The 24,560-nt window shown below is 37.4% G+C and overlaps 3 protein-coding genes across 3 annotated transcripts; 1 reads left to right on the top strand and 2 right to left on the bottom strand.

The window, feature by feature from the left end:
- Positions 1 to 1,674: 1,674 nt before the first annotated feature.
- LOC119547906 lies at positions 1,675 to 23,857 on the bottom strand. Its single transcript, XM_037854944.1, is given in 7 exon segments — positions 1,675 to 2,662; positions 3,353 to 3,503; positions 4,897 to 5,159; positions 9,784 to 9,919; positions 11,148 to 11,356; positions 19,632 to 20,199; positions 23,203 to 23,857. Coding segments are annotated over 6 exon segments (1,248 nt in total). The 5' UTR covers positions 19,708 to 20,199; positions 23,203 to 23,857; the 3' UTR covers positions 1,675 to 2,249.
- Positions 10,235 to 10,872, bottom strand: LOC119547907 (acidic leucine-rich nuclear phosphoprotein 32 family member E). Its single transcript, XM_037854945.1, has one exon. The coding sequence runs from the start codon at positions 10,763 to 10,765 to the stop codon at positions 10,295 to 10,297; it is 471 nt and encodes a 156-aa protein (XP_037710873.1). The 5' UTR covers positions 10,766 to 10,872; the 3' UTR covers positions 10,235 to 10,294.
- On the top strand, positions 13,972 to 14,422 carry LOC119547908. Its single transcript, XM_037854946.1, has 3 exons — positions 13,972 to 14,016; positions 14,071 to 14,220; positions 14,278 to 14,422. Exons 1-3 carry the CDS (start codon positions 13,986 to 13,988, stop codon positions 14,364 to 14,366), a joined length of 270 nt encoding a protein of 89 aa, XP_037710874.1. The 5' UTR covers positions 13,972 to 13,985; the 3' UTR covers positions 14,367 to 14,422.
- Positions 23,858 to 24,560: the final 703 nt, after the last annotated feature.

Genomic DNA, 24,560 nt, shown 5'->3' with positions numbered 1-24,560 from the left:
CGAAAATTCAATCGTACAATGTGTTGATATATGACACGTAATCAAATGTTTAAGTGCATGGCACACGCATCGCCAAGTCAAGGATGTTTCCATCGGAAAATATGAAGCGAATCTATAGGAGAGGGTAGTTGGGTGGTCTTTGGAGAATGTGGGGGTGCTGGCCAGAGTACACACAGCAAATCCGACAAGTAAATATAATAACAATAAAATGAAGCAACGACATGAATGCCATCGCAGCGCCAAGGCGAGATATTATGACACTGCCAGCAACAATAAAAAAGTATAACAGCGAAAAGAATGCCTGGCAAGGACAATTGCCGGCACGAATCTGTTCCCCGTTCTCGGTCCTCTGTACCAGGTCAAGAGCGCTCACAATGAAAACGATGACAAAGGGGCGAGGCATGGGAAAATTAAGGAAAAAATGGCACAGATATGTGGAGAATAAGGTATACCTTGTAATAAAAATAAAATAATTTTGTAGGTGCTTAAAACCAAAGTTATAAAGTACCATTTCTTTAAAAATAATATTTTTAATACAACAAAAATAAAAAATACATTATATTAGTATAATAAATATTACCAATATATATTTAATACAACAACATTAATTTTCATAATAATTTAAATTATATTATATATTACTATATTACAATTATAAAAGTACGATAAATAATACCAATATCTTTTAGCACATAATGTCAAAACAACTTTACTTATCAAAATAAACTATAATATATTTAAATAATACATATAATAAAAATGTATATAATAATAAAAATAATAAAATAAAAAAAAAAAATTCATAGGAGCTTAAAACCAAGTTATAAAATACCATTTCTTTAAAAATAATATTTTAAATGTTACAAAAATAAAGAGTACATAATAATAGTATAAAAAATATTACCAATATATTTTAATACATAATGTTAAATCAACATTTTTTGTATAGTAATTTAAATTATATTATTTATTACTTTATTACAATTATAAAAGTATTATAAGTATTACCAATATTTTTTAACACATAATGTCAAAACAAATTGTCAGAAACATATTTACCACAATTCTTACCTCTTCATACTTACAGCACTTCACGTTCAATATACCCCCAGCTCCTCACATACAGGGTACTTAAGAAGACAGAGCAGAGGCCCTGAAAATATGTTGGCAGTTACTTCCTTGGGGCATTGCCAACGACAATCAGGCACTCTAATTTGTTTTTGTTTTTTGCATTCTTTATTTCTTTAAAGACTTAATAACATTCATTATCCGCATATAATTTACACTGCTACACAGGGTTTTTGGCTTAAGTTCTCTATGGTTGGATATGATTTCGCTAGTTATGGTCTTAGTCTAGGTAACATTTAACAATTTGTTCATCGTACAAGAGAGAGACAAAGATTTCCTTGGCAGAGATATGCCTTAAGGTGTGCGTCATACATTTAAGTGCAGTGAAATCATTTGAATGTTAAGAATGTTAATCATTCCAGTTAAGAAGGCTTTTATTCAGTTAGCAGATGGAGTCAATAAGGAAGGTGTCCCTTTAACTAGAAACGATTTTTAATCTGTTCTATAAAACATATACCAAAAAATATGAAATAAATGTAAAACTTTTTGAATTAATTGAATGTGGGAACTTTTTAACCCAAAAATGTAATTTAAAAAACACATATGTAATTTATATGATAATAATTTATTTATGATAATATTTTTAAACTTGTACCAATTACAGTTTATTCTAGGATTCTGTTGGCTAAATTACATTCTAAGTTTTAATTGAAATCAAGTACCTTAATCGATCTGTTTTTTTGTCCTCTATGGATTGAACGTTTATAATTGATATCTTAAAATTTAAATAGCTTTAGAATCTTAGGTTAATTCCTTAAGTTTAACAGTTTTGGCTACTTACTTCAGGTTATTTATTTATACAGTTATGCGTACCATTGAGAATATTCGATCGCTTTATTGTTTTTAAAGCAATTTCATGGCCAACAACTTTGAGCATTTTCCCTAAGACTGACAAGCAAAATAAGCCCAAAGAGGAACAACGACATTTGAATGCTTCACTAATAAATGTGTGTTATATAAATACAGTAAACATATGGATATGTACATGCACTAGTTAAGCGAGCCGCGGACACACGCGGCGTATACTTGATGTGACAAAAACTGGCAATATTTACAAAGAACGTAATGGGATTTTAGGCCATGTCGCAGCCACGACTGTTCATTTGCTCTCTGGTTAATTGTTATCTATGCTGAGCAGCCTTCTTGCAGCTTAATTGGCTCGACAGGAGGCTCCTGTTGATGTTGCCACCGTTGGTGTTGCTGCTGTTGATGTTGCTGCTGCTGCTGTTGCTGTTGCTGCGGCTGCTGCTGCTGCCACGGCTACCATTGCTCCTCTGACAGCAACTTCCCTCGACTGCCACCGCCGGTGGAAAGCTACACAGAAAAGCTATTAAGACTGGCAGGGCGTAGAGGGAAATGCGTGCAATTGATTTGGAAGCTAATATGCGTGACCAGGGCACCGATGAGCCCCAGATCGCCCCAAATGGCGCCAAGGTTGCTGTAGTTGCACTGGACGAGGCAGCTGCCGCCGCTGCTGCTGCCGCTGCCGCTGAAGTTGCCGCTGCAGGGCGTCGGCTCTTCTTCAGTTGTTTGTCTAGTTGGGCGATGTGGATTCAAAGCGGGTCAGAGGTCAGGGGTAGGTTTCCATTGAGAGCAGGGCGGATGATTGGTAAACCTTCTGTGGGCACAACTGTTGCTAGTGCACTCGGAAAAATCCCTAGAAGTTGACTCTAATTTATTCCTGACATACATATCATAGCAAGCCTTTCAAGACAGATCTATAGTTCTGAATTCTCGAGAATTTTTTCTGCTTACCTATTGAACAAATATGTTTTTTATTTTCGGTTATGTTCTACATTGGTTCACTTTTAAATGACAGCCAAGATGTCACATTAAAAACCTTTCATTATTCGATTACAAATATTTAGTTTACGAAATATTGAATTTTTAAAAATTTATATTTAAATTCTTTTATTTAATCACAAAAATTGAAATTTATAAATGTTTCACAGAATTTGCCTCTAAAATCCGTCTCCATAAACTTAAGCAAATATTAAATATCAAAGTATTAAAATTTAAAGTAAGAATATTTTAGATTTTAAGACAAAAGTATCTTCCTTAAAAGTTCGCTTATTTCGGTTTAATAGCAACGGTAACAAATTTTATCATTCTTTTTAGGTTCTATATATATTTCTATATTTTCCGTGCCAACTGCCCCATGTATTTTTCCGAGTGCACAGCCCTTGTTGACCAACTAACCGCCGGATGATTGATGATCACTCACCTTCGAGCGAGGACTGAGCCTTGTCCAGGGCCTGACGGGACTTGGACATGACCGTCTCCCGCGACTCCAGCACCGGAATCCTCTGGTGCTTGTCGCTCTCCACGCTTTCCTCGTTGCTCTGCCAGTACACGGAGGAGATTTTGGCGACACACTGCAGCCGGATTATGGCCGGGAAATGCAAGAACGAGAACGAAAACGGGAATACTTTCATCAAATCTGTGTACATTGATAAATGTGCTGGATGCTGTGTGAAATGGGGACGATGGCGAATTGGCCATCCTCTTGACGGCGTAGTAAAAGTTTTATGCTTTCATTAACTCCCTCCCCGCGGTGCCGAATAACCCGAGAATGACCCGCATACATCTCCGCAGGACCCACACAAATATGCACACCACCATGCCCTTCGTCACCACATATGCAAACGGACAATGGACCCACACGGTGGCCAAAGATCGGTGCACATTGGGTCCTTATAGTAAGTTATATATTTGTGTAAAATGGAAAATACAATATGAAGGTATAACTTATAAATTAAAGCTGTCTAGCACCCTCATTTGTAACGACTTTGACAAAGTGTAAATGACTTTTTGTTCCCATTATCAATACCCATTGACATGCCAAACCATTAATAAAATCGGACCGCTTATCAAAAAGATATAGGCAAAAAAAGAAAACAACCAGGTCGCTGCATGCATATCTCTATCTCCCTTGCACTCCCTTTAGCTGAGTTTAAAGAATTACATTCAAAATCCAGAACAAATTATGCAAACAGAAAAATATTTCGTTAGAGCTATTAACTAAATTTTCAAAATATTTTAATGCAATTTAATATTTTAAATAATAGTTTAATATGTCTAGACCCACTGTTCATGCTGGCCAAGTCATAATAGCACTTCGCCTGCCGTCCGCGTTCGCATGAAATTTTGTGGCTTGTTCAACATACATTTGCACTCGCAGTGGTGTGGGTGGCTGGGTGGTGGGGTGGCTCAGTGGAGCGGCTCAGGGGGTTGAGTTGGGGCTGGCCAGTGGGTGAGTGGCTGGCCAACTGGGTCCGAATGGATAATAATCAACATGAGCTGCCATGTTATGTTGTCGCAAATTGAATCACAGCAACAGTGCGCTGGCAAATATGTATGAGATGGGATATCGGATGAATGAATGTATCAATTTTCATGGCCTGTCCTGGTACCCATAATCAGCTTATTGGAAATCCTCGAAGGGAACATTTAATTCCGGAAAAATAGCCCTTAAACGGAGTACGTCTTTATTTAAAGGAAAATTCAAATATTTAAAAAGTCTGTACTGCACTGTATTTTAAAAGAAACAACTTTGTTTATAGTACTTTTTTAATTTTGAAGAGATTAAACATTAAGAGTAATAATAAATATAAAACGTTATATTTTATTTTTTTTTCTAAAGTGTTTTTTCAAACGTATTTAAATCGAAACCAAGCTATTATAGCCTTCTATCATATGTACCTTTAAAATTTTTCCAGAAGTTAAATCTATAACGCTTCATCTGAAAGTACGCATACACTAACTCACCTTCAGCTTCATGTCGCCGTGCTTGAAATGTCATCCGCGCACCCGGAACTCCAGGCCCAGTCGGGCGACCTCCAGCCCCTCGCGGCCCACAATCAGGGGTTCATAGGGTCGCAGCAGCGAGCGGTTCGCGTGCATCCCGTTAATCAGCCAGCTGAGATGGCAGACCGGCCTGGAAGCCGCCGAGGTGCAATTGACGCGCACCATGTCGCCAATTTGATACCGCGGCTGTCCGCCCGTGATTTGTGGTCCGTGCTTTGGAGTCACTGCAATTACGGGGAGAGCAGAGGTTTCGGATTAACAGGCTATCACTGGATTGTCGGAAAAGGTGGGCGCCACTAAATGGAGCGGCTAGCTTAGCATCCGTATGTAGCTGCTGGTTTTAGGATTCCATTTTAAAAATTCTGGGAACGCCTAAAAACTAAATAAAGTATACTTGATTTTCACAACATTATTATTTCAATTTATCTCTTTAAAAATATCTTAACAGCCTTGGTAAAAACATATGGTTAAAATTCTACCAATTGCTCATTAAAAGTTGCATGTACATTGTACAAACCAAAAATGATAAAGATTTAGTTTACTATTCGATTGTTGCATTATCATGTAATTGAAAAAAAAAGATTATTTTCGTAGAGCAGCTCTTTTTGATATTTAAAGTCCAAGTTTTGTTGGGCTTATATATCAATCTATGCATGTTTGAAATAGAAACCAATTTTTTGTTAATATAATGAATATGATCATTTTTTATCTCAGTACCAAATTAGAGCACTATAATTGTGTTGTCTTTGGAAAGCACAAAATAAATACCATCTATTCATTAAAAATAAAATAAGTATGTGAAAATGAAGATATAAAATTCTACAAATAGCTAATTTTAATTGTGTATGAAAACCAAAAACCCAGAAACATTTCGTTTCTATACATCCCAAATGAAGTTGTGTTTTCCAAACAAGATTGATGGTAAATTTGGTTTTAGTTTTGACCAAAATTTCCGCCCCCCAGCTGTGAAGCGATGCCAAATTCTTTTTTTGACCCATCAGTGGACCAATTAAACCGATTCCCACTAGCAACAAAGAGGACATGCTAATTTTATTTAAGCTCAACTAGAATTGAAAATAATAAATATACGAAATTGTCAAATGCATCTCCATTGTGTGCAATTTTGGTACGTTGTAGCATTTGATTTGTTCCTCGTTGCTGTCGTTTTTCCATTTGTAGGTCACTGTGTGTTATAGCCATGAATTCCAGCTGCTGGACAAATGACGATGGAAGAGCAAATGGTCGGAAAGAGGGGTCTGCAGGGGAAAGCCATGTCTGCTGGCCGACCTGGCTAGCTGCCAATTGGGTCAAAATCTGTGAAAATCGAACAAAACTAAAGCGAAACTTCAATTAAACATAATCGATAGTTTCGCACTGATGAAAAGTTTAGGAAAATGAAAGGAAACTTCAACGTTTATCGCACAAAAGAATATTTCTTTCACACTTTTTCATCCGCTTCTTAATAATGGTAATAATTGCGCCAGGACTTTGCAAAATACGAAGCAAAGACGATGAGGAAAATTTATGAGGGGTACACTGAAAATCGGTTTCGATGGTTCCGTGGAAGCTGTATTTTCCTTAAGTTAAGATTAAATGTACATAAACATATTAGCCTTTTTGAAAAATATATTTTTTGTTGCCCTATACAAACTATTTTAGTATTTCAATATTTATTGTATTAATCTACCTAAATCAAGTATCGGTAGTATCTAATTATTTAGAATTTGTTGGGCACCTATAATAATACGCAAAAATGGCTAGTATATTTTTTCTTTCTCTTATGAATGTTAGCTTTTTGTTAAATAAAATAGGTAAACTCATTTGGTTGACTTTTTGTATAGAAGTGCTCCAAATAGGGTCAAAAGAAATTCCTTTTTCCTCCAAGACACTTTCCTTTGTCCTCTTTTTTGCCGCCCTTTACTCCATTTTGGTCCTTCTTATTGTTCGGCTTAACCGAACTGAACTGCATAAATTATTATTTCCAGCGACTATTTTTACTCTGTCCTGACATTGATAAAGCTGTTGATATTTTGCGGCACTCCTTTTACGATTTTCTCCCTTTAATATTTGGCAAAATGTTCAACATATTTTCCGTTGTCGTTGGAGTTGAGAGGGCTGTGGGCTTACATTCATCCCCATTTGGTCTCTGCTACAGTATCAATTGGTAATAATTGCTGGGCATTTTTATTCTTTAGCCGCCATTGTCCGGCTTTGTTTGCCTCCGAGGGCCTTCAGACAAGGGATCAACATGGATCCAGTTTGTTTTGCGTGGGCCGTGCCCTCGGGTTCTTTTTTGTCCCGGGCTCGGGTGAACAATGGATTCAATTGAGCAACTGAAACAAATATCTAAGTAAATCGGATGCCTAAATAAACTAACAATTTTTCACCTTAATGGCTTTTAGTCCCTCACTACAGTGCACAAAAGGGTCAAAGGGGCGCAATTGATTGAAAAGAAACGAGTTGCCAAAGTATTCTATCGGTTTTTTTTGTTGAAGAACTTAAGCTAGCCATAAGATTTTTTTGGTTGGGTAAGGTGGCTTTAATTGTTGGTAAATACACGACGAATTAAAGGAATTTTATCACAAAAAATCAATAAACATATTACGTAAATAAGTCAGAAGCACATTCATAAAGTAACTAATCCTAAGGTACACTCTCATTTTTAAGGTAGATGCCTAGATTAAGAATAGTTTTTTAGTATTTTCGCTGAAGTAGCTTATTTCATGCAAAAAAAAAAAATTATTATAACTAACTCTTCTCTAATTACTTAAGAGTACTACTATTTGGAATTTCAAATAATATACTTCTCATTTGGTTTACCATGGGGGCAAACATATTTCCACATGTGAAACTTTACGGGACGTTTCTCGCAGAGATTACGTTTAACCAATTTGCCCGACCGGATGCGGCCATCATATGCAGCTGCACCGGGGCGACGGTATTTTCCGCCCATTTCCCGCACATTTCCAACCGTGGAAATCCCACATTTTCAATTTCCGCGCATACAATGCAATTATCGCATATGTTGACTCCCCAGTTGATGATGTCTAATTTAAGGAACTGGGTCAAACTGGGTCATTTTGCCACGTCAGGAAGGCTTTTCCAACTGTAATTTCATTCTATTATTTCGGTCACAATACAGAAATAAGAGCCAGAGTTCGTTTAATTAAGTATTTCCGTAATTTAAATGAGATTTCTAGCAGGCAACTTAAATATATCACTTGCCAATTTCTCTATATATCTCAGTGTTTTCCGCCATCGCCATTTCTGGCTTACTTTTCCGTTTGCCCTTTGGTGGCACCAAGTTTTTCCACTTTTTCCGGCTCAGAAATTCATTAGGTTTATTGATCCGCAAATCGTCGACGTCATTATGCCTTTGATTTAATCCGCTTACATCTGAACTGAAGAGCGGCTTTTCCACGTCAACCCGTCGGAATTTTTCCTCCTCCTATTTTTTTCCCATTAAAGTCTAAGCGTAATTGAGTAATTTCCAGCTGAAAACGGAAGCTCTGATTGGTGGACTCTTTCCCCTTTCTCTTTCCCCCAGTCGAGGAAATATTTAGTTAGCATAATTATGCGATATACCAATTTTGATTGCCTCTCTCCGGAACCCTCTCGACATTCCAGTGGACGGAAATGAAGGTGAAATTTACCTCGCTCAAACAATTGTGCCAACAACTGACGTTGATAAACATCATCACAATTATGGGGCTTACCAGTTGGATATTCGGGTCAGAGATGTGTCGATATGCAACGCATTTAATCCTTTTTGAGGACACCGATGTTGACTCTAATAGATTTTGATTGGATGAGTCAGCCTATTATCTTTATTTGTATTTCATAATCAGGAGGCATTTATATCTCTATACATATAGATGTATGTGTTAAGGATATTCAATGTTAGGATGGGTATCTGTTTAATTCCAGAGATAAAAAATTCTTAAGTAAAAATGAAATATAAATTGCTTAAATAAATCTTTCGTTTCATTATTTATTTATGCTTTTCTCGTACAGATCCACTTTAAGCTCATCCTAAAGTGTCGGATATAAAACTTAAAATTTTTATCTTCTTCTGAGTAAAGCTTTCTGCCCGTTTTCCACTGTTATTAAACACGTTTATACTAAGTTTTCCTCCGCAGCCGTTTTTCATATTGCGTTGGGTCATATTTTTGCGCCCAGTTTTGTTGGATTGTGCAAAAATTTCAAATTAAGTTGCAGACCGGGCGAAAGAGAGGGGAGATGGTGTGCGAAAGAGACGGTGAACGAGTCTGGGGCTGTGGAAAAATCCGGAGCTGTAAGTGAGCAACAGAATTGCATCACGTACATGGGCAATTTGCCAGTGGAATACAATACAAAGAACACACACACACACACACTCGTGGAAAGTCTGTGTTGGCCAGGAAAAAAGGATGGCCGAAATCTTTCCTCTCTCCCTTTCGCACTGTCCCTATCTCTGTCTTCCGGCGCCCGCTGGCGTTTTTGGCACAGGTTTTCTCCTCGAGAATTTGTAAATCGCAGCGAGAAACAATGCCGGGCATAAACTAAATAAATGTGAAATATTTTATACATTTTCGGAGTGGGCCAAAAAGAGACAGCGAGATGGGGAGTGAAAGAGAGAGGTAGGTCATACAAGAGTGGGACAGGGATAGTTCCAGAGTAACAGATTACTTTTCGTCGCTTAGTTCGCTTGCTGCAATTAATCTTGCCGCTTTTCTTCCGCCAAGTTTTCGTTCTTGCTGTCTCATTCTTTTGTTTTCCAAAACTGCAGCTGTCTCGTTGTTTCTACATAACGCCCTCTCTTTCGCACTCCTTTAGAGTGCATGCTTTTTGCTGGCCACTTTCACTTACCCACAACAATCATGTCCTCGTGACCGGAAACCGTCTGAAACGAAGGCGCCTCGCCGGACACTTCGCAGCGATATCGGCCAGTTGACTGAAGGCTAACTGAGCGCAGGACAACAACCACGTCCGTCGAGTTTTGCAACTGCAAGAAAAACGCAAGGGAAATAGGGTCAAGAAACGCTGAAACAAAAGTGAAAGCTCCCGAAAAATGGGAACATGGTTTGTTTCTTACAGATAACTTTATACGAAATGAAGCAAAAATATTTAGATATATATTTAGATCCGTTTAATAAATATGTAAATATAAATAAATAGCTCCTTTACAAACTGGTCGACCTTACATTTATTTTTTGCAAGTCATAATCTAATAATAATAATAAATAAATTTGTATAATAAATTTGTTTTACTTAGATCCCTTTAATAAATATGTAAATGTAAATAAATAGCTCCTTTACAAACTGGTCAATCTTACATTTATTTTTTGGAAATCATACTCTAACTAATAAATTTGTTTTCTTAAAAAAAGCTATTATTTTGATCTGAGATTTCGCCTGGATCGTTATTTGCTTCTTCTTCATTGTCAAAGTCATTGTCCTCATCTTCATCCTCATATTCATCTTCATCATCATCTTCATCCACTTCTTCATCGTCCTCCTCTTCATCCACGCCTTCATTGGCCTCATTGAGAATCACCTCGGTCAAAGCCTCCAACATCTCACCAAGATCCTCATCTTTTACGGGCATCACTTCATCCAGAGACTCGGCTGTAGGTAAAATGTTGAGACTCTCCATCGTATCCCTGAACTTGATGGCATCCTCTAGGTGCAGGATGCTCAGATCTTCCTTGTATCCCAGATTCCGCTCAATGGGATCGATAAGAGGCTGACGGATCTGATCGGCAATCGAACGGACGACATCCTCATGATCGATGGGCACCACTGACTCCTCCAGCGATTGTAGCAATTTCGATTTCCTAATGCTCATCATTAACCATGCCAAAATCAAAGGATAACTTAATAATTTTCTTTTCCAAAATTTGTAATTTTTAAATTTTCAGCATTGACTACGATTTCAATGTGTACTAAAAAGATACAAACTCATTCCAAATGGTTTGTGATAGATGAAATATGAAATTCGTATATTCGTTAGTTCTATACAGTTGGAAAGTTGATCATTAACTTAATTGAAACTGATTTTAGTATTATATAACATTATAAGGGTTTTAATCATAATACTTATGTACATAATGTGTTTAATTGGATTTGTTTTTTATTATTGGTTGATTGAATGATATCGAGACCTAATATAATACTACTAGCTACTTTTGAAGGTAGAATACTTATCCAAATATCTCTTAATTAATACTTACCTCCACATCTACTCCGGGCAGGGGAAAGACCTGACCCGGGGGCATGTCCCTGGGCACATAGCGATAGAACTCGAAGCCATCCTTGTACCACTTCACCGAGTACAGTGACTCCCCGTCGAGATCGAACTTGCAGCCCAGTACGGCGTCCTCATGGCGCATTATGTGCTTGGGGATTTTGATTTCGGTCATTGTCAGGCATTCCGCGGATTCTGTAAGTCAAAAATAAAGGGAAATTCAAATAGTTGTTCGTTGGAAATTCAGCTAAGGAGTGTGCCACTTTAATAGGTCCTTAGCTGGGGGCTGGCTTCGCGGTTTCAATGCCAGTGGCAGGACATAAATAACTTGCAGCAAGTGCATAAAAGTCAAGGAAATCGAAGAAACCCCTCTTCTGCAGACTAGAACAATGCGCTTTTGTTTTGCCAACACAATGGCTAGTTGGCTGGGAGGGAAAGTGAATGCGACTAACTTGAGCAACGTGTCCTGGTTGGAAAGTCCTTTCTCAGGCAAAGATGCTGCCAGGGTGTTGGCAGTGGAAATGCTCTTGGGGCCCGGCAATATAGCTCAGTACTCGAGACAATGCTGCAGTGAAATGAAAAGTTGCCAACTTATTTAACAGCCCAAGACAAAGACGGAAAACTGTGTGTAGTAGGCCCGCTCACAACTGGGAGGGCAATTTGGGTCACGCAAATCGAGATATGAAATTAATATTGCAGGGCTGAAATGAGCAGCTGGAAAGTGGGCCAATCCGTGAGGGAGAAGTGAAATGTGCAGCTTAACCCGTGGCAGTTGCAGCTGATTTTTGTAGTGAAACCCTAAACGGGATTAGGTGTTCAAAGATTTAAAATCTACAAAGTAGCTTATTTTAATAATACATTTCGATAAGGCAACCATTTTAGTTGTTGAAGTAGTATTAAAGTAAAATCCCAAAGTTAAAACTAAGTTGCATATTTAAATAACCAAATATACACAAAATAAATATTTCATTTTAATTTTAGAGCAGTGTACTTATTGGCGTTTTTTATTTTAGAACATAAGATTACATTGTAGTATATTTTCTTTAATGGAGAACAAATTCGTTAGGGGTAAATAGTTTTTCTTGTTTATAAACTAAGTTGCCCTTGACTTCAAATTTCCAAATTATTATTTCTTTTATGTTAGAATCGACTAATATGACCTTTTATAATCAACCCCATATTTTAGCCATATCCACAACACAGACATTAGCTTTCTTTATGACTAATTTCCCACAAAACACAAATGCCTATCAAATAAAACCACAACTCTAATCGAATAACAGAATTTATTTAACCTTTACCTTTTCGCTTTAGTAATTCTCAATTAGCTTGTCTTGCGTCACAAAAGCCTGAAAGGAAAATTAAACGAAGCCCTCTATTAAGTCATCCTAACCACCAATGAAATTCTCCGAACTGCCTATGCAATTATATATTCAAGTGTCAACGATTTGTTTGAATCCAATCAAATCAAACGCACCAATACAAAAATATCCCCGCCGTCAAGACAGAAATAGAACTCAAAGCAAGTCCCACACTCAATAAGCCCGGCAACAGGCAAGTTTATTTATGGTCAACTTCACAAATAACAAAGCAATAATGTTTAAAAATACCATTGTTATGGATCAAAAAACCTCGCGTGCCTAAAAATAAGGTAAGAACTTCTTTACCAAAAAGAAAGAGCTCTAAGGGGATTTGTCACGTGGGTTTGTCTTTTGGCATTTACAGGTAATGATAACATTAAGGTATCAGTGTTTTCTTATATTTCTTTTATGTTTTTTCATGTATCTTAACTTGCTTATAATAAGATCAGAAAATTTTTAAAGAAACACCAATATTTTTAGCCTATAAAATTGTATATTAAATAATATTGTTTCCTAGAAAATCAATTGAGAAATGTTAAGATGATTTTACACTTCTATTCTATTTTTTTTAGCAATTGGTTTGTTCTAGTCTCATCAAGTTCAAACTTTTGATTGGCATACAATTTTTTGAACGTCCTCGAAAATGTCCATGTTTTTACAGGGTATTGAAAGCATGGAGTCCTGGCAGGATTCTTGATTTCCTGTTTTTTGTGGTCGTTCAACCGCCAACGCAGCGACAAACAAACAAACAAAAAGAGAGCACAATGCACAAAGGTTGAAAAAAAGGAGGGCCGCCGCCATTGAAGCCGATGACGATGTTGATGACGATGTTGTGGATGTAGAAGTGGAGTTGCGGCAAATGGTGGGCAAGCAGGAAGTGGCCACGCCCACCATGGGCTTGGCTCCTTTGAGTGCATTTCCGCTTTGAGGCGGCGGCGGCGTCCTTTGAGTTACTTTTTTCCGGCCGGTGCGTGGCTTCGCTTTGGTGGACACTTTGTGGTATCCACGTAGTTCGCCTGTGTGTGCGGCTTAAGTATAATTTAGCATTTTGCACTCTCCAGTAGTTTGCGTACGGCCGCCTCGTTTGGCGGAAGACAAACAAAGTGCGTTGCCAAAAGGTTTCCACCGCACAAAAGACCTCTGCCAGTGGAAAACTCCTTGGTGTACCATTTCCCCTCCACAAGTAAGAGAATTTTTAAGGAAGCACTAGGAAAACATCCCTGGGGCACGGGGAATTCCTAAGGAGTTCGAGCTTTACTTTAAGAAATTTTTAATTTGGCATATACCCATTTGTAGTAAATGCTTGTAAGAGCATCTAGGGATTTTTTAAGTAAACCCATTAGCAGAACTACAACTAAGTAGAAGTCTTTTGCCTTAATCAAATTAATCCGTTACCAATTTAATTATTTACGTTAAAATCGCGATATTCCAAACTAAGGCTAGTTTCTCTGAAGACGTTGATAATGAAGCTTTGCATCGTTGTTATTCTTATTGGTTTGCTTAAAAGTATTTTTTTGGAATTTTCCTTTAATTTGCATTCTTTTGCAGCTGTGAATTGCAGATTGGCTTGGTCACTTCAAAATTGCCTCAGCGATGACAGGCCAATTTGTGTTATTCACGAAGATTGCAGTTACACGTTGTATAACAAATGCATATTGGAGTTCCATAAACAGATTACTATAAATGAAAAAAAGCCACGTAAGTACTTAAACATTAAAATAATAAAATTAAAATATATTAACTGATAATTCGCAGCTATAAAAAATGTTTTGACTGGATCTTGTCCCAAGGGTACAAAGCTGTGTCCCTACAATAGATTTTTACCTGGCATAACGTTTGAGTGATCATGTTTTTATAAATATTATAAAAATAATAAAATATAATTGATATTAGAACCAAACAATTGACTTTAACTCTTTAAATTAGGCTCTTAAAATACAAATAGGTTCTACAAAATTAGCTCTTTTTACTCGAAACCAAGTTCGACCCAGTAGTTGAATAACCGAATTCCAAGCAGCCCATTATTAGGCCAGAAATTGGAAAGTTTTGGCATTTAACCCGAGCTTAATTAAGAAAAGCCAATGCCAGAAAGCCAAGGTGGTGGCAGGCGGAGCCGGAAAGTTTTCCATTTGATGTCGTGTAAACGTCATAGTTATGGTCGAAAGGGGATCACTCGGCACTTCTTTCGGTTCACCTTAAAACGAACTGCAGGGCTGCCGTCACAGACAAAAGTTTGCTACTTAATTATTGTTGATTTTTAAATGATTTCATTTGCCGCCCGAGGGCAACAAATGTCAACCGCAGACAAAAGTTGTCCGCCTTCCATTTCCCAGGCCAAAGTGAGTTTCTTTTTGGGGTTTAGTTGTGCTCGAAATCTAATTCATTGTTGGGGTAGGGAAGAGTTGCTGGGTATGGGTGTCAAGTGCAGAAGTTTAGTGAGCAAAGTTTAGCTTTGCATATCATTATGGCCTTTTCATGGGGTGAGCAGTGTCCTTAGTCATCTAAATAATGTGCCGGGGGTGGTCTTCATAAGAAACTAATGAACTTTTCAAGGGTTCGTTAGTAGTCGATTTTCAAGAGAGAACTAGAGAAGCCATTGATTTTGTTGGTTAATGAATTCCCAGAAAATAACGCAATGCTGACTAGAAAGCTTATACTTATACAATTGACCCAAATATTTAATCCAAAATGTTTTAACGAGTATATACATATTTCATACTCCAAAGGTTTTGTGGGAACCATGAAAGATATGAAATTCAATTATTTTATAAAAGTTTTGACATGGAAAATTTCCATAAAGTCAATCTTTTGTAATCAAATTCATATTTTGTTGTGCCCTTTATAGCAAATATTCAACGCTGTCTGACATTTTGGTTTGAAAACAATAATAAATGGAAGTGCAAGAAATATCATTTTTAGCCTGAATCCCATTTAGAAACCAAATGACAATGGTAGCAGCTCACTGAAACGGATTAGTTACACAATGCAAACATTGTGCATCAATCTTCGCATTTTTGTTCTCCCTTGATCATCCGGAAAAATAAGTCCGGAAAATTCTCGGCAGAACAATTGCAATTTGGAATCCAAATCTGAGTGTCACATGAGCTCAACTCGGCTCAGCTTGAATTCTCCGGGCCTGTTCATTTCCTTCTATCAATAAAACTCGACAGGCAAGTGCAAAATGCAATTAATTTTATTAGAGTCCATTGAAAACTCATTGGAAAATCGGCCCACAAAAGGGGTGTTTTTTTTGTTTTTTGGTTCGATAGGCTGCCGAGCCAAGAATTTACGGCCCTGCCAAGGCTTCACTTACAATGCAAATTTTTCCAGACAGCCCAGAGGAGACAAGGAAATTATGATGCGGCTTGGTTGGAGAGCTTACTGATGGGTTTTCATGGGGTTGTGGGACCGGATGCGGAGCCTTGAGCAAATAAAGATGTTTTTTCCATGTTTCGCAGACGCCAGCAGCATCAATACGCATCAATCCCCGCCAGCGTCCTCCGCCGATCCACTGGACCCCTTTCTCAACCGAGACAGACGCCTAGGACGTGCTTAATCTGCAATCAGAGGCGGAAGTTGGTCAGCTCCCCAGCCTCCTCCGTCGACCGTCTGTCTCTTTGGTCCTCTGACCAGTTTAGAGTCCTGTCCCCGTCTTTATTTCAGTTGCAGTCTGAGCCCTGATCTAATACCCTTAAAAGGGGTATCATGGTTTTGGCATAAAACGAATTTGTTTTACAGTCATTTGCCTAGAACCATCAAAAATAGGTATATATTACCCTTACCATAAACATTTATTTGTCGTTTGTTTTGTAATAATTACAATCATTCAGCTGGAAAAGATTTTTGTGCCTCAAAGAGATTTGATTACATTCCCATCTTACAAAAAAATCTTCTTTTCATTGCAAAATTTGTAGGTATCTGTATCGACCTGGGACTTGTATGATTCCTATCTATATTAAACTATAATATGTATAGTTAGTATCTACCCCACAATTTTTTAACGACATTATTTTGCTTATATGGTATATTAACATTTTGGTATTGCTCTATATCTTCCCCACCTTTTATATTTTCCTGTTCCCTGTTTTTCCTTCAAGAGTGTTGAAGTCTTCGTTGCACTGCTCCTGTCCCCTTTTCCTTTGACGACGAGTGCATCCTCGTTGTCCTGGTCGTTGTCATTGCAGTCGGAAAACGGGAGCACGTCTGCCATTCCCTCAGCGCCGCCCAACGCCCCTTTAACCCCTTCTGGCCACCAAAGCCAACAGCTCCCAGTTGTCAGCTCAGCTCAGTTCAGTTTTTGCTGCATTGCAGGCGCACTTTCATTTGCATATTTTGCAAAAAGATAAAAAAAAAAACAAGGAGAGGAAAACAAAAAATATGACATAATGTATAGGGAAAGATGGTAGCAGCAAGAAACTTGGCAACAATCGATCGGATCCCATTGAGTCTGTTTCTTGCTAGATGGTTAATCGGAGGGCACATAAAGTCAAAAGTTTCGATATCGATTTGACTCAAAGGAATTGTGTGACAATATTTATGTTTGCCCTTTCGAAGAGAAAAGCCAAAAAGGCAATTACCATACGGCTTTCAAACCTAATCCTTTGAAAGATGTCTGTCAACAAATCCATTCATTTCACAACAGCCTTCTATTATTTCCCATAATTACCTAAAATTGTGTTAGGCCCGAAACCGCAATGACAAATTAATCAGGTCGAGATAAGTCGTCCATCAAAGGGACATGGATAATGCACATTATTTTCTTTAATTAGAAAATCAATTAAATTACTCCTCGCAGTCACAGCTGCAATAATATAATTAGAATTCTCTGAGCCCTGCAAGCATAATAATGTCAAAGACGTTACGTTGCCAATTACCCCAAATACATTCCGTCCCTCTTAATCGCTGGTTAATTCAATTAAAATAAAACATGCATTTTAGGGTTTTGTGATTGATGGCAATGCGGGTGGCTAGACAATTGAGAAAGGTGAAAGTGATACACGAAAGAGAAAAGAGGTGAAAAATTATTGGGATCTGTTTGAATTGGAAATAAATGTTATAAAAACAAATATAAAGGTTAACAACCCCATTTTAATAATTTAAAATGCAAAAGAATAAAGAATTTTATCAAAATAAATTATTCAAAATATCAACAGAATTATTTCCCCATCGATACGAACCTAATTCCCCCAAATCTCAAAGGAAATGCCATTCACCTTTTTACTGTTCATGGCCTCACAAAAGCCGACAATCTGTTGGCACCTCCTAAATGGGGCCCTTTCAATGGGTCTTCGAGAACACTTTAACCCCAACTAATCGCTAGAAAAGGCACTTAATAATACTTATGGGTATTTATGATGCCTGAACAAACCGAGGAGAATCTTTAATAAACTCCACTCGATGGAGCCTCAAGTGTTTGGCATCCGTAGGAACTTTCATTAACTGAATAAAGGGGATACATCGAGAAATGGGGGAGAGTGCGTGTCGCTCAACATTAGTTTCATGTGCTGCCAATAAATGTGTACTTCCCTCGGACATCGCTGCCCTTTCTTTTTGTTGGTTACAATTTGGCCAGAAGTGTGCGCCACGTTAACTTAATTTCATTATTTGTTGCCAGCTCCCGGAATTTTCCTACCCCTGTGCGGCCGGCGTACGTGACCTCATAATGGGAAAATAAGATTTCTATCTATAATTCAGGCAACGCTCGCTCAAACCCAAGCCGGCTAAGTGCCAGCAAATAATAATCATTTCACTTCCCCCGTTTGTCTAGACAGAAATTGTATTTGTCAGTCATTATTATTTCGCTCGGCTGTCGCAATTGAGCGTGGTAGGGAAGCTAAGTTAAATGGTAAACACAGATCTGCCACAGAAACTTTTTGCTTTGACAACTCGGCCGCAAAAGGAACTGCTAACGGAAATGGCAAAAAACTTGAGCATGTTTATTTATTTAATTAAATGTGGCAGTGGGAAAGTTTCATTGGTGTTTTCCATTTTTTTTTTCCGATCTGCCTCCCGGCAATCAAGCTAATTAAGTTGAAGGTTTTCGCACACACATACAAAAAAAATTCATATTAATAAAATATATTAATTGCGGCTAGCGCTAATGAAAGATGTGCAAATAATTGAATTTAATTTATGGTTCAGCCAACCGTAAGTTTCATTAGCTGTCCAAAGTGACAATCATTCAAACGGATATTGAGTTTTTTAACGAAAAGTGCGAACGGTTTTCTGCTTCGTCAGAGAGGATTAGTAGTTTTTAATTTGTTTTCAGGGGCTTACATTTTAAATCAGTATTAATTACACGGAGTGTAGCAGTTTAATGTTTCTACAAAAGACTGCGCAGTCTTTTCTTAGGTTCGAAAAATGTTCCAATTTGCACAGTCTTCGCATAAAAAATGTTAAACGATTTAAAAAAAATAAATTTAGAAATTTTCTGTAATACAAAATAGTTCCCATAAAATCGTTCCATTTATTACCTATTAGATTATGCATAACATTATAAAATAACATTTATATAAAGTTTTTATTACAATCATATAAATGAAATATATTGAAGGATAATAAAAAATAAACTTAGAAATTTTCTGTAATACAAAATATTTCCCATAAAATCTATCTTCCTTTTAATCTATTTATAAATTTCATTTGAAGAGGATTTAGTTATATGGTATGGGTTAAGGTATATAATACCTCTAGCCCACCGCATTCGACATCTTCATCATCTTCGCGATGAAAAGTCTGTTTCTCCCTTCTAGTGGTTAACCGAGACTTTCGCTTGTTTGCCAGCTAATTTTGTTTAGTTTTTGCTCAGCAGTTTGTTGAACTTAATTAAAAATAAATAACAGGCTGTGGTGGCAGTGGCAAACTTGCTGTTTATTAAGGTCTTGAGGGCAGAAGGGATTTCCAGTAAGGATTTATTCCCGCGACCTGACAGCCTTGACTTTGCGCCCGACTTTCTCAACTTAACAAAGTCTCGAAAGGCTTTCGAGTATCGATTATGGAATAAATTTCAAATGAGATCTCACTGGGGAACACATGGCGTATGCGTAATATTTCGAGGCAGCTAAAGTTAATTTTTGGGGGTAACCAAAAACTTTTGACTTTTCTCTTACCACGGCAAAGTTGGAGCAGCAGAACGACGAGAATGCCAAAGGCGATGAAATATCGACTGTTTATTGCAGGATCCATGCTGCAAATCCTTTTTTTTTTTTGGCTTATTTTCCTGTTAGTTTTCCTTTTGATGAAACTTTAATTTTTCAATTTGTTACGGAATTTTCGGTTATTTTTCTTGTCCATGCTCGCGCTTTTTTATGTTTGCCTTTGCTTCGTTTGCGTTTTCTTCTTGTCTCATTTGTGCAAATGCAATAAATTTTCCTTGACCGCCAACGAGGGAAAGCGTCAACCAATTGTTTTTCTTGTTTCTTTGCCTGTCGCTTGTCGCTGGCTTATTTATATTTATTTTCCATGAGCTCGTTGCTATTTGCTTTTCCTATTAAGCGTTCGCCCACACAGAGACATCTATGGCCAGTCACATTTACATGTGATGTCCTGCCACTATTTGTATTTGCCTTCCCAGTTTTGCTTCCTATTTCGGTTTAGTTTCCTGCTTCGTTATATTTTTTTGCGTCCCTTAACGCAGGGAATTTAATTGAAACATCAGTAAAAGTTTTCGTAGACAAGCTGCAAATAGAGGAGAATAAAGAAATATTGAATATTCATCTTAGTTGAAGCTTAGTTTTGTCATTTAATTAAGTTTTTCTATTATAACTTAATTATTGAAATAACTTTTTGATTTGTTTAATATTTTCTAAATTTGAAAAGGCAAAAGTAATTTGTCATATTCCATTTATTTTCAGTTAGCAATAAATAATCCGGTATCTATCCCTGACAGTGGCTCTTCTTTATCGCTCTGCATTGCTATTTTAATACATAAATCTTATAGTTTTTGGCTAAGACAATATTAAGTATTATTACGAATTAATTTGAATTATCTCCATGGAAAATGCTTTCTTATTTTATATCAGTGCAAGATATGATTGAATAATACTTTATTAATTGTAAAGGTCTTCTGTACATTTAGATTGATCAATAAAATATCTATTTTACTGCATAATTTGGATTTAAAACCACAATATTTTAGGACTAACATACTTAAAATGCTTTGAACTCTTTGCCGACTTGACCTATAATTTACAGAACTTAGTACGGATTCCCAAGTCACATGAATATTACATTGAATATTTGAAATAAGCATTTTGCAATTGCCCCAGTGCTCGGAAAATTCCAGTTACAAATGTCCTGAAGCCAACAAAGACAATCGCTTGAAATTGTCAACGCTCCAGAAACAAGAAACCAAATGAATTAATCAAACAATTTATGGCCAATAACTGTTAATTTGAATTAAATGCTCTCCGAACCGAAAGCCCCAAGGAAGAGCTCAGGGCTCAGGCTCAAAAATCATTGGGCAAAGGCATAAATTAACAATAACATTGTATGGCTGCGATTTTGTGTTATTGTTCTCGGGCAGGCAGAATTAAATTTGCATAAAATCAATTAAAACCAAAAACTCCCTGATAGCATAGCCTGCTGTATGCTGGGCTGGCACTTGGGGGAAAAATCTGTGAAAGCCTTTTGGGCAGAAAGTTTTCCAAAATCATGTTTTGTAATTAGAGGCCATGAATAATTTTAGCACCTTGTTGTCAACTATTTTAAGAGCCACGCAGAAACACACATGTCGAACGCTGAGTGGCTTATGCAAAATAGTCGAGTCGGACCCCGAGCACACACACACGGTGCGTATACTTGATGTTGGCTCCCGAGCCGAATCTTTTGCATAATTAATTATGTGGCAAGCATGGCGCTGGCTTGTTAAATATGCAAATATCCGGAGAACAAGGTCTAAGCGGACTTAGACACCGCAGGTCACTCACATCTTGGAAATCTCTGCTACTAGATTTTTCCTTTTAAATTGAGTTTTCTTCGTCGGACGTTTTAAAAGTGCTTTTTTGGCCAACGCTTTAAAGAGATTTGCCTATAAGGCCATGTCCAATGGCTTGTTGCAATGCACACAGGCAACCAATTTTGAGGGGGGGCGGCACTGAGGAAAAAGGGGCATACAGGGGCTTAAGCGCCTTCCATAAGAGCTCTCTGAATGCCGAATGAAGAATTGACTGAATGGCCATACGAGAAATGCCTCACTGACTGACTGACTGACTGACTGACTGAATGACTGGCATTGCCCTCCATGCGAGAGTGTGTGTGTTGGCCATTGTGGGTGCCACGCTTGTGTGTGGTGTATTCTGGGGCCTTGCGAGGCCCTTGATGTTGGTGCTTTGGCACAGAATTCGGCTTTAAAATTTAAGCCCAGAAAGCCAAGCAATTGAGCAGTAACCTGCGAACGACTAAAAGAAAACTAAAATGTTTTAATTTATATTTTAAAAATCTTTAAAAATAAAAAGTAATAAGCAATCAAAATATAAAGTATATGTTTAAATAAAACATTTTAAAATATACAAGTTAATATCAAATAAAAACCATAACTTAAATATAATAAATAATATTTTAATAATATTAATAATATTTTATAATACACAAAATATTTATGTTTCTAACTGATGCATAAAGTACTTAAGTCTATGAAAATCACAGAAATATCTATGGCAATCACAATCAGATAAAATCGATTTAATCACCAGACAAGCAAATAATACTTTCCGTAAATATAGAACATTTTTCTTGCCCCGTTATAAATAAAAAAAATTATTTCCCATAACCTCGCCATTAAACCCGAACCAGTGAAAGAAATTTCAAAATTGCCTGCCGGAACTCTAAAACATGTTTCCCCCCATAAAGTGAGCGGAAATCTTTTTATTTATCTTGATGTTTGAGTTTTAAGTGTCAATTGATAAGGCCATAAAGGCCAGTGAGCCATGGAACTGACCTACGCGAGAGTTCAGGACTTTTACGATGTGCTGGTGGAACTTCAGCCTCGATTCCTCCACCGACCTGCCTCGAACTAAATGAGACTAATGAAAGGCCATAACTCAAAGACAGGACAGAGAATGTCCCAGCTCAGCGACTCAAATTAATTGGCATTGTACGGGAATTTCATATATACGAGGGAAAGTAGAGGTGCCCGGAGGGCTGCGGTCAAAATTATAGGGTCTATGAAGTCAAAAGGGTGCTCTATGCTTCGCTATTCTCTATTCTTCAATATAAATATAATTCAAATATACAAAAAGCAAAGGTGAAGTTTTTAATAATCAAATAACCAACTTTGCTAAATATTTTGAAGTTGATAATCCTTCTTTTCAATTAGCTTCTACTAAACATAACTTTGTTATAAACCTAAAAAGTTATTAAATCTAATTATTTATCTGGCAACTTGGAACCCAACAACAACCTCTGGTTAGTCGATACCATTATGTCCTTGGTCGTCCCTTGTTTATAGTACATGGCTGTTAGCCCGTATCCGGCTATAGAATTTCATAATTATAATAATTTATGTTGACACCTGAGGCGTGTGCACAAATTGAACTGGCCCCAAGGTCCGCGCCAAGTTAATAAAACTTTAAGTTACAATTTGTGTGTTGGCATGTCGCAGTGTTTTGCTCTCTCTCTCTCTTTCGGCTTGGAAAATCCCTGGAGAAATATGAGGAAAATTGTATGTCGCATAATACTCACTTATTGCTGCTATTTCTGCTGCTGACGATGCCTTTTCCCCTATATATTTATTTCTTGTTTTGCTCTACTTTTTTTGTGCACAGAACTTTAAAGAAGGTCTCGCACACCGTCTGAATTCAGGGGGGGGGGTGGTGTTTTTGGCTAGTGGCGGTGTTTTAGCCAAGTTTAGCTTTCGCTCTCACACTGTTTTTGTTTTTTCTGCTGGCCCACGTGCATAATAATAACAAATGATTGGTTGTCACGCACGCAACGGTACTTTCATTCATAATTTATGCATTTTAATTTGTCAAACTAAGTAGGGAAAAGAAGAGGAAGCTCCTGCTGGCTGATGAGAATGAATTCGGAGATTTTCACTGGGGAGAAGGGAAGATTAGTTTTTCCTGTTCGTCAAGGTAAGTTTTGTTTGTTTTCCCCTATTTTTTTTTTGTGCGCTACATTTTATTCATAATTTGCCTTTTCACTGCAAACACACAAACACACTCTCGCCAATGGGACACCAACACAATCGCATGTACGCACGAATGTCTTCGGTTTTATCGCGATTTTTGGGGACTCGGGGACTGGAGCAAATTGGAGTGGAGAACGGAGAATCGAGAACGGAGAATCGAGAATCGAGAATTTTGCCGCACACGCCTTCACCAACCACACAGCACCGACAACCGACCAAGACTAAAAGCTTTGCTCTCCTTATTACCTGGTTTTTACTTGGCGCCCAACACGCACACCCCCGCTCACCGGAAACACACACACGAGCCAATTCCCGAGCCCCAAAACGACGACCGGATATCAGGATAAAAAACGAGCAGAACGCACAAACTGGTTCGCATTGTCTAAGGTTGCGAAATCACGAGAGAGAGCGAGAGCTCTCTCCATTTTCCCACAGAGAAAGTAAGAGAAAGCATGGGAGAGAGCTCGTTTCCCGTTCGTGATTTGTTTGTTTCAATTCCATATTGTACAGTCGTTTTTCCACAGCTATGTTAGAAAAGTTAACATCATTGCCCTGTATGAAGATGTTATGGCATGGCTAACAAAAATAGTGGGAAATGTTCCCTGCTCAAAGAATTAACAGAACTAAAAAACATTAAAATAGGAACCGGGCTAAGAACTCAGCACGACTGTCCTTTTTAAGCTGGAAATAAAGTTAAGGAGGTTATATTAAAAAAATAATTTTTAAATCAACAAAATTTATTCTTGAACAGAGTCTCAAACATTTATTTCTTAATATATTTTTATTAGTATACATTTTATAGATTACTTAACACACAGAAATATTCCAAAAAAAATGAATAATTATATAATTGTATTGTTCCCATAGTCCATGATGAATTGCAACAAATTAAGTGTTATTGTAAGCATTA

This window comes from Drosophila subpulchrella, chromosome 2L (genome assembly GCF_014743375.2).
Source record: "Drosophila subpulchrella strain 33 F10 #4 breed RU33 chromosome 2L, RU_Dsub_v1.1 Primary Assembly, whole genome shotgun sequence".
Lineage (NCBI taxonomy): Eukaryota > Metazoa > Arthropoda > Insecta > Diptera > Drosophilidae > Drosophila > Drosophila subpulchrella.
This window is presented reverse-complemented; position numbering and strand designations above follow the sequence as displayed.

Bases quoted from the DNA above. Each gene is read 5' to 3' on its own strand.
- LOC119547907 (XM_037854945.1), bottom strand. From the start codon at position 10,765: ATGATGAGCATTAGGAAATCGAAATTGCTACAATCGCTGGAGGAGTCA.
- LOC119547908 (XM_037854946.1), top strand. From the start codon at position 13,986: ATGAAGCTTTGCATCGTTGTTATTCTTATTG. The intron at 14,017-14,070 runs GTTTGCTTAAAA...ATTCTTTTGCAG, and splicing joins CATCGTTGTTATTCTTATTG to CTGTGAATTGCAGATTGGCT. The intron at 14,221-14,277 runs GTAAGTACTTAA...GATAATTCGCAG, and splicing joins TATAAATGAAAAAAAGCCAC to CTATAAAAAATGTTTTGACT.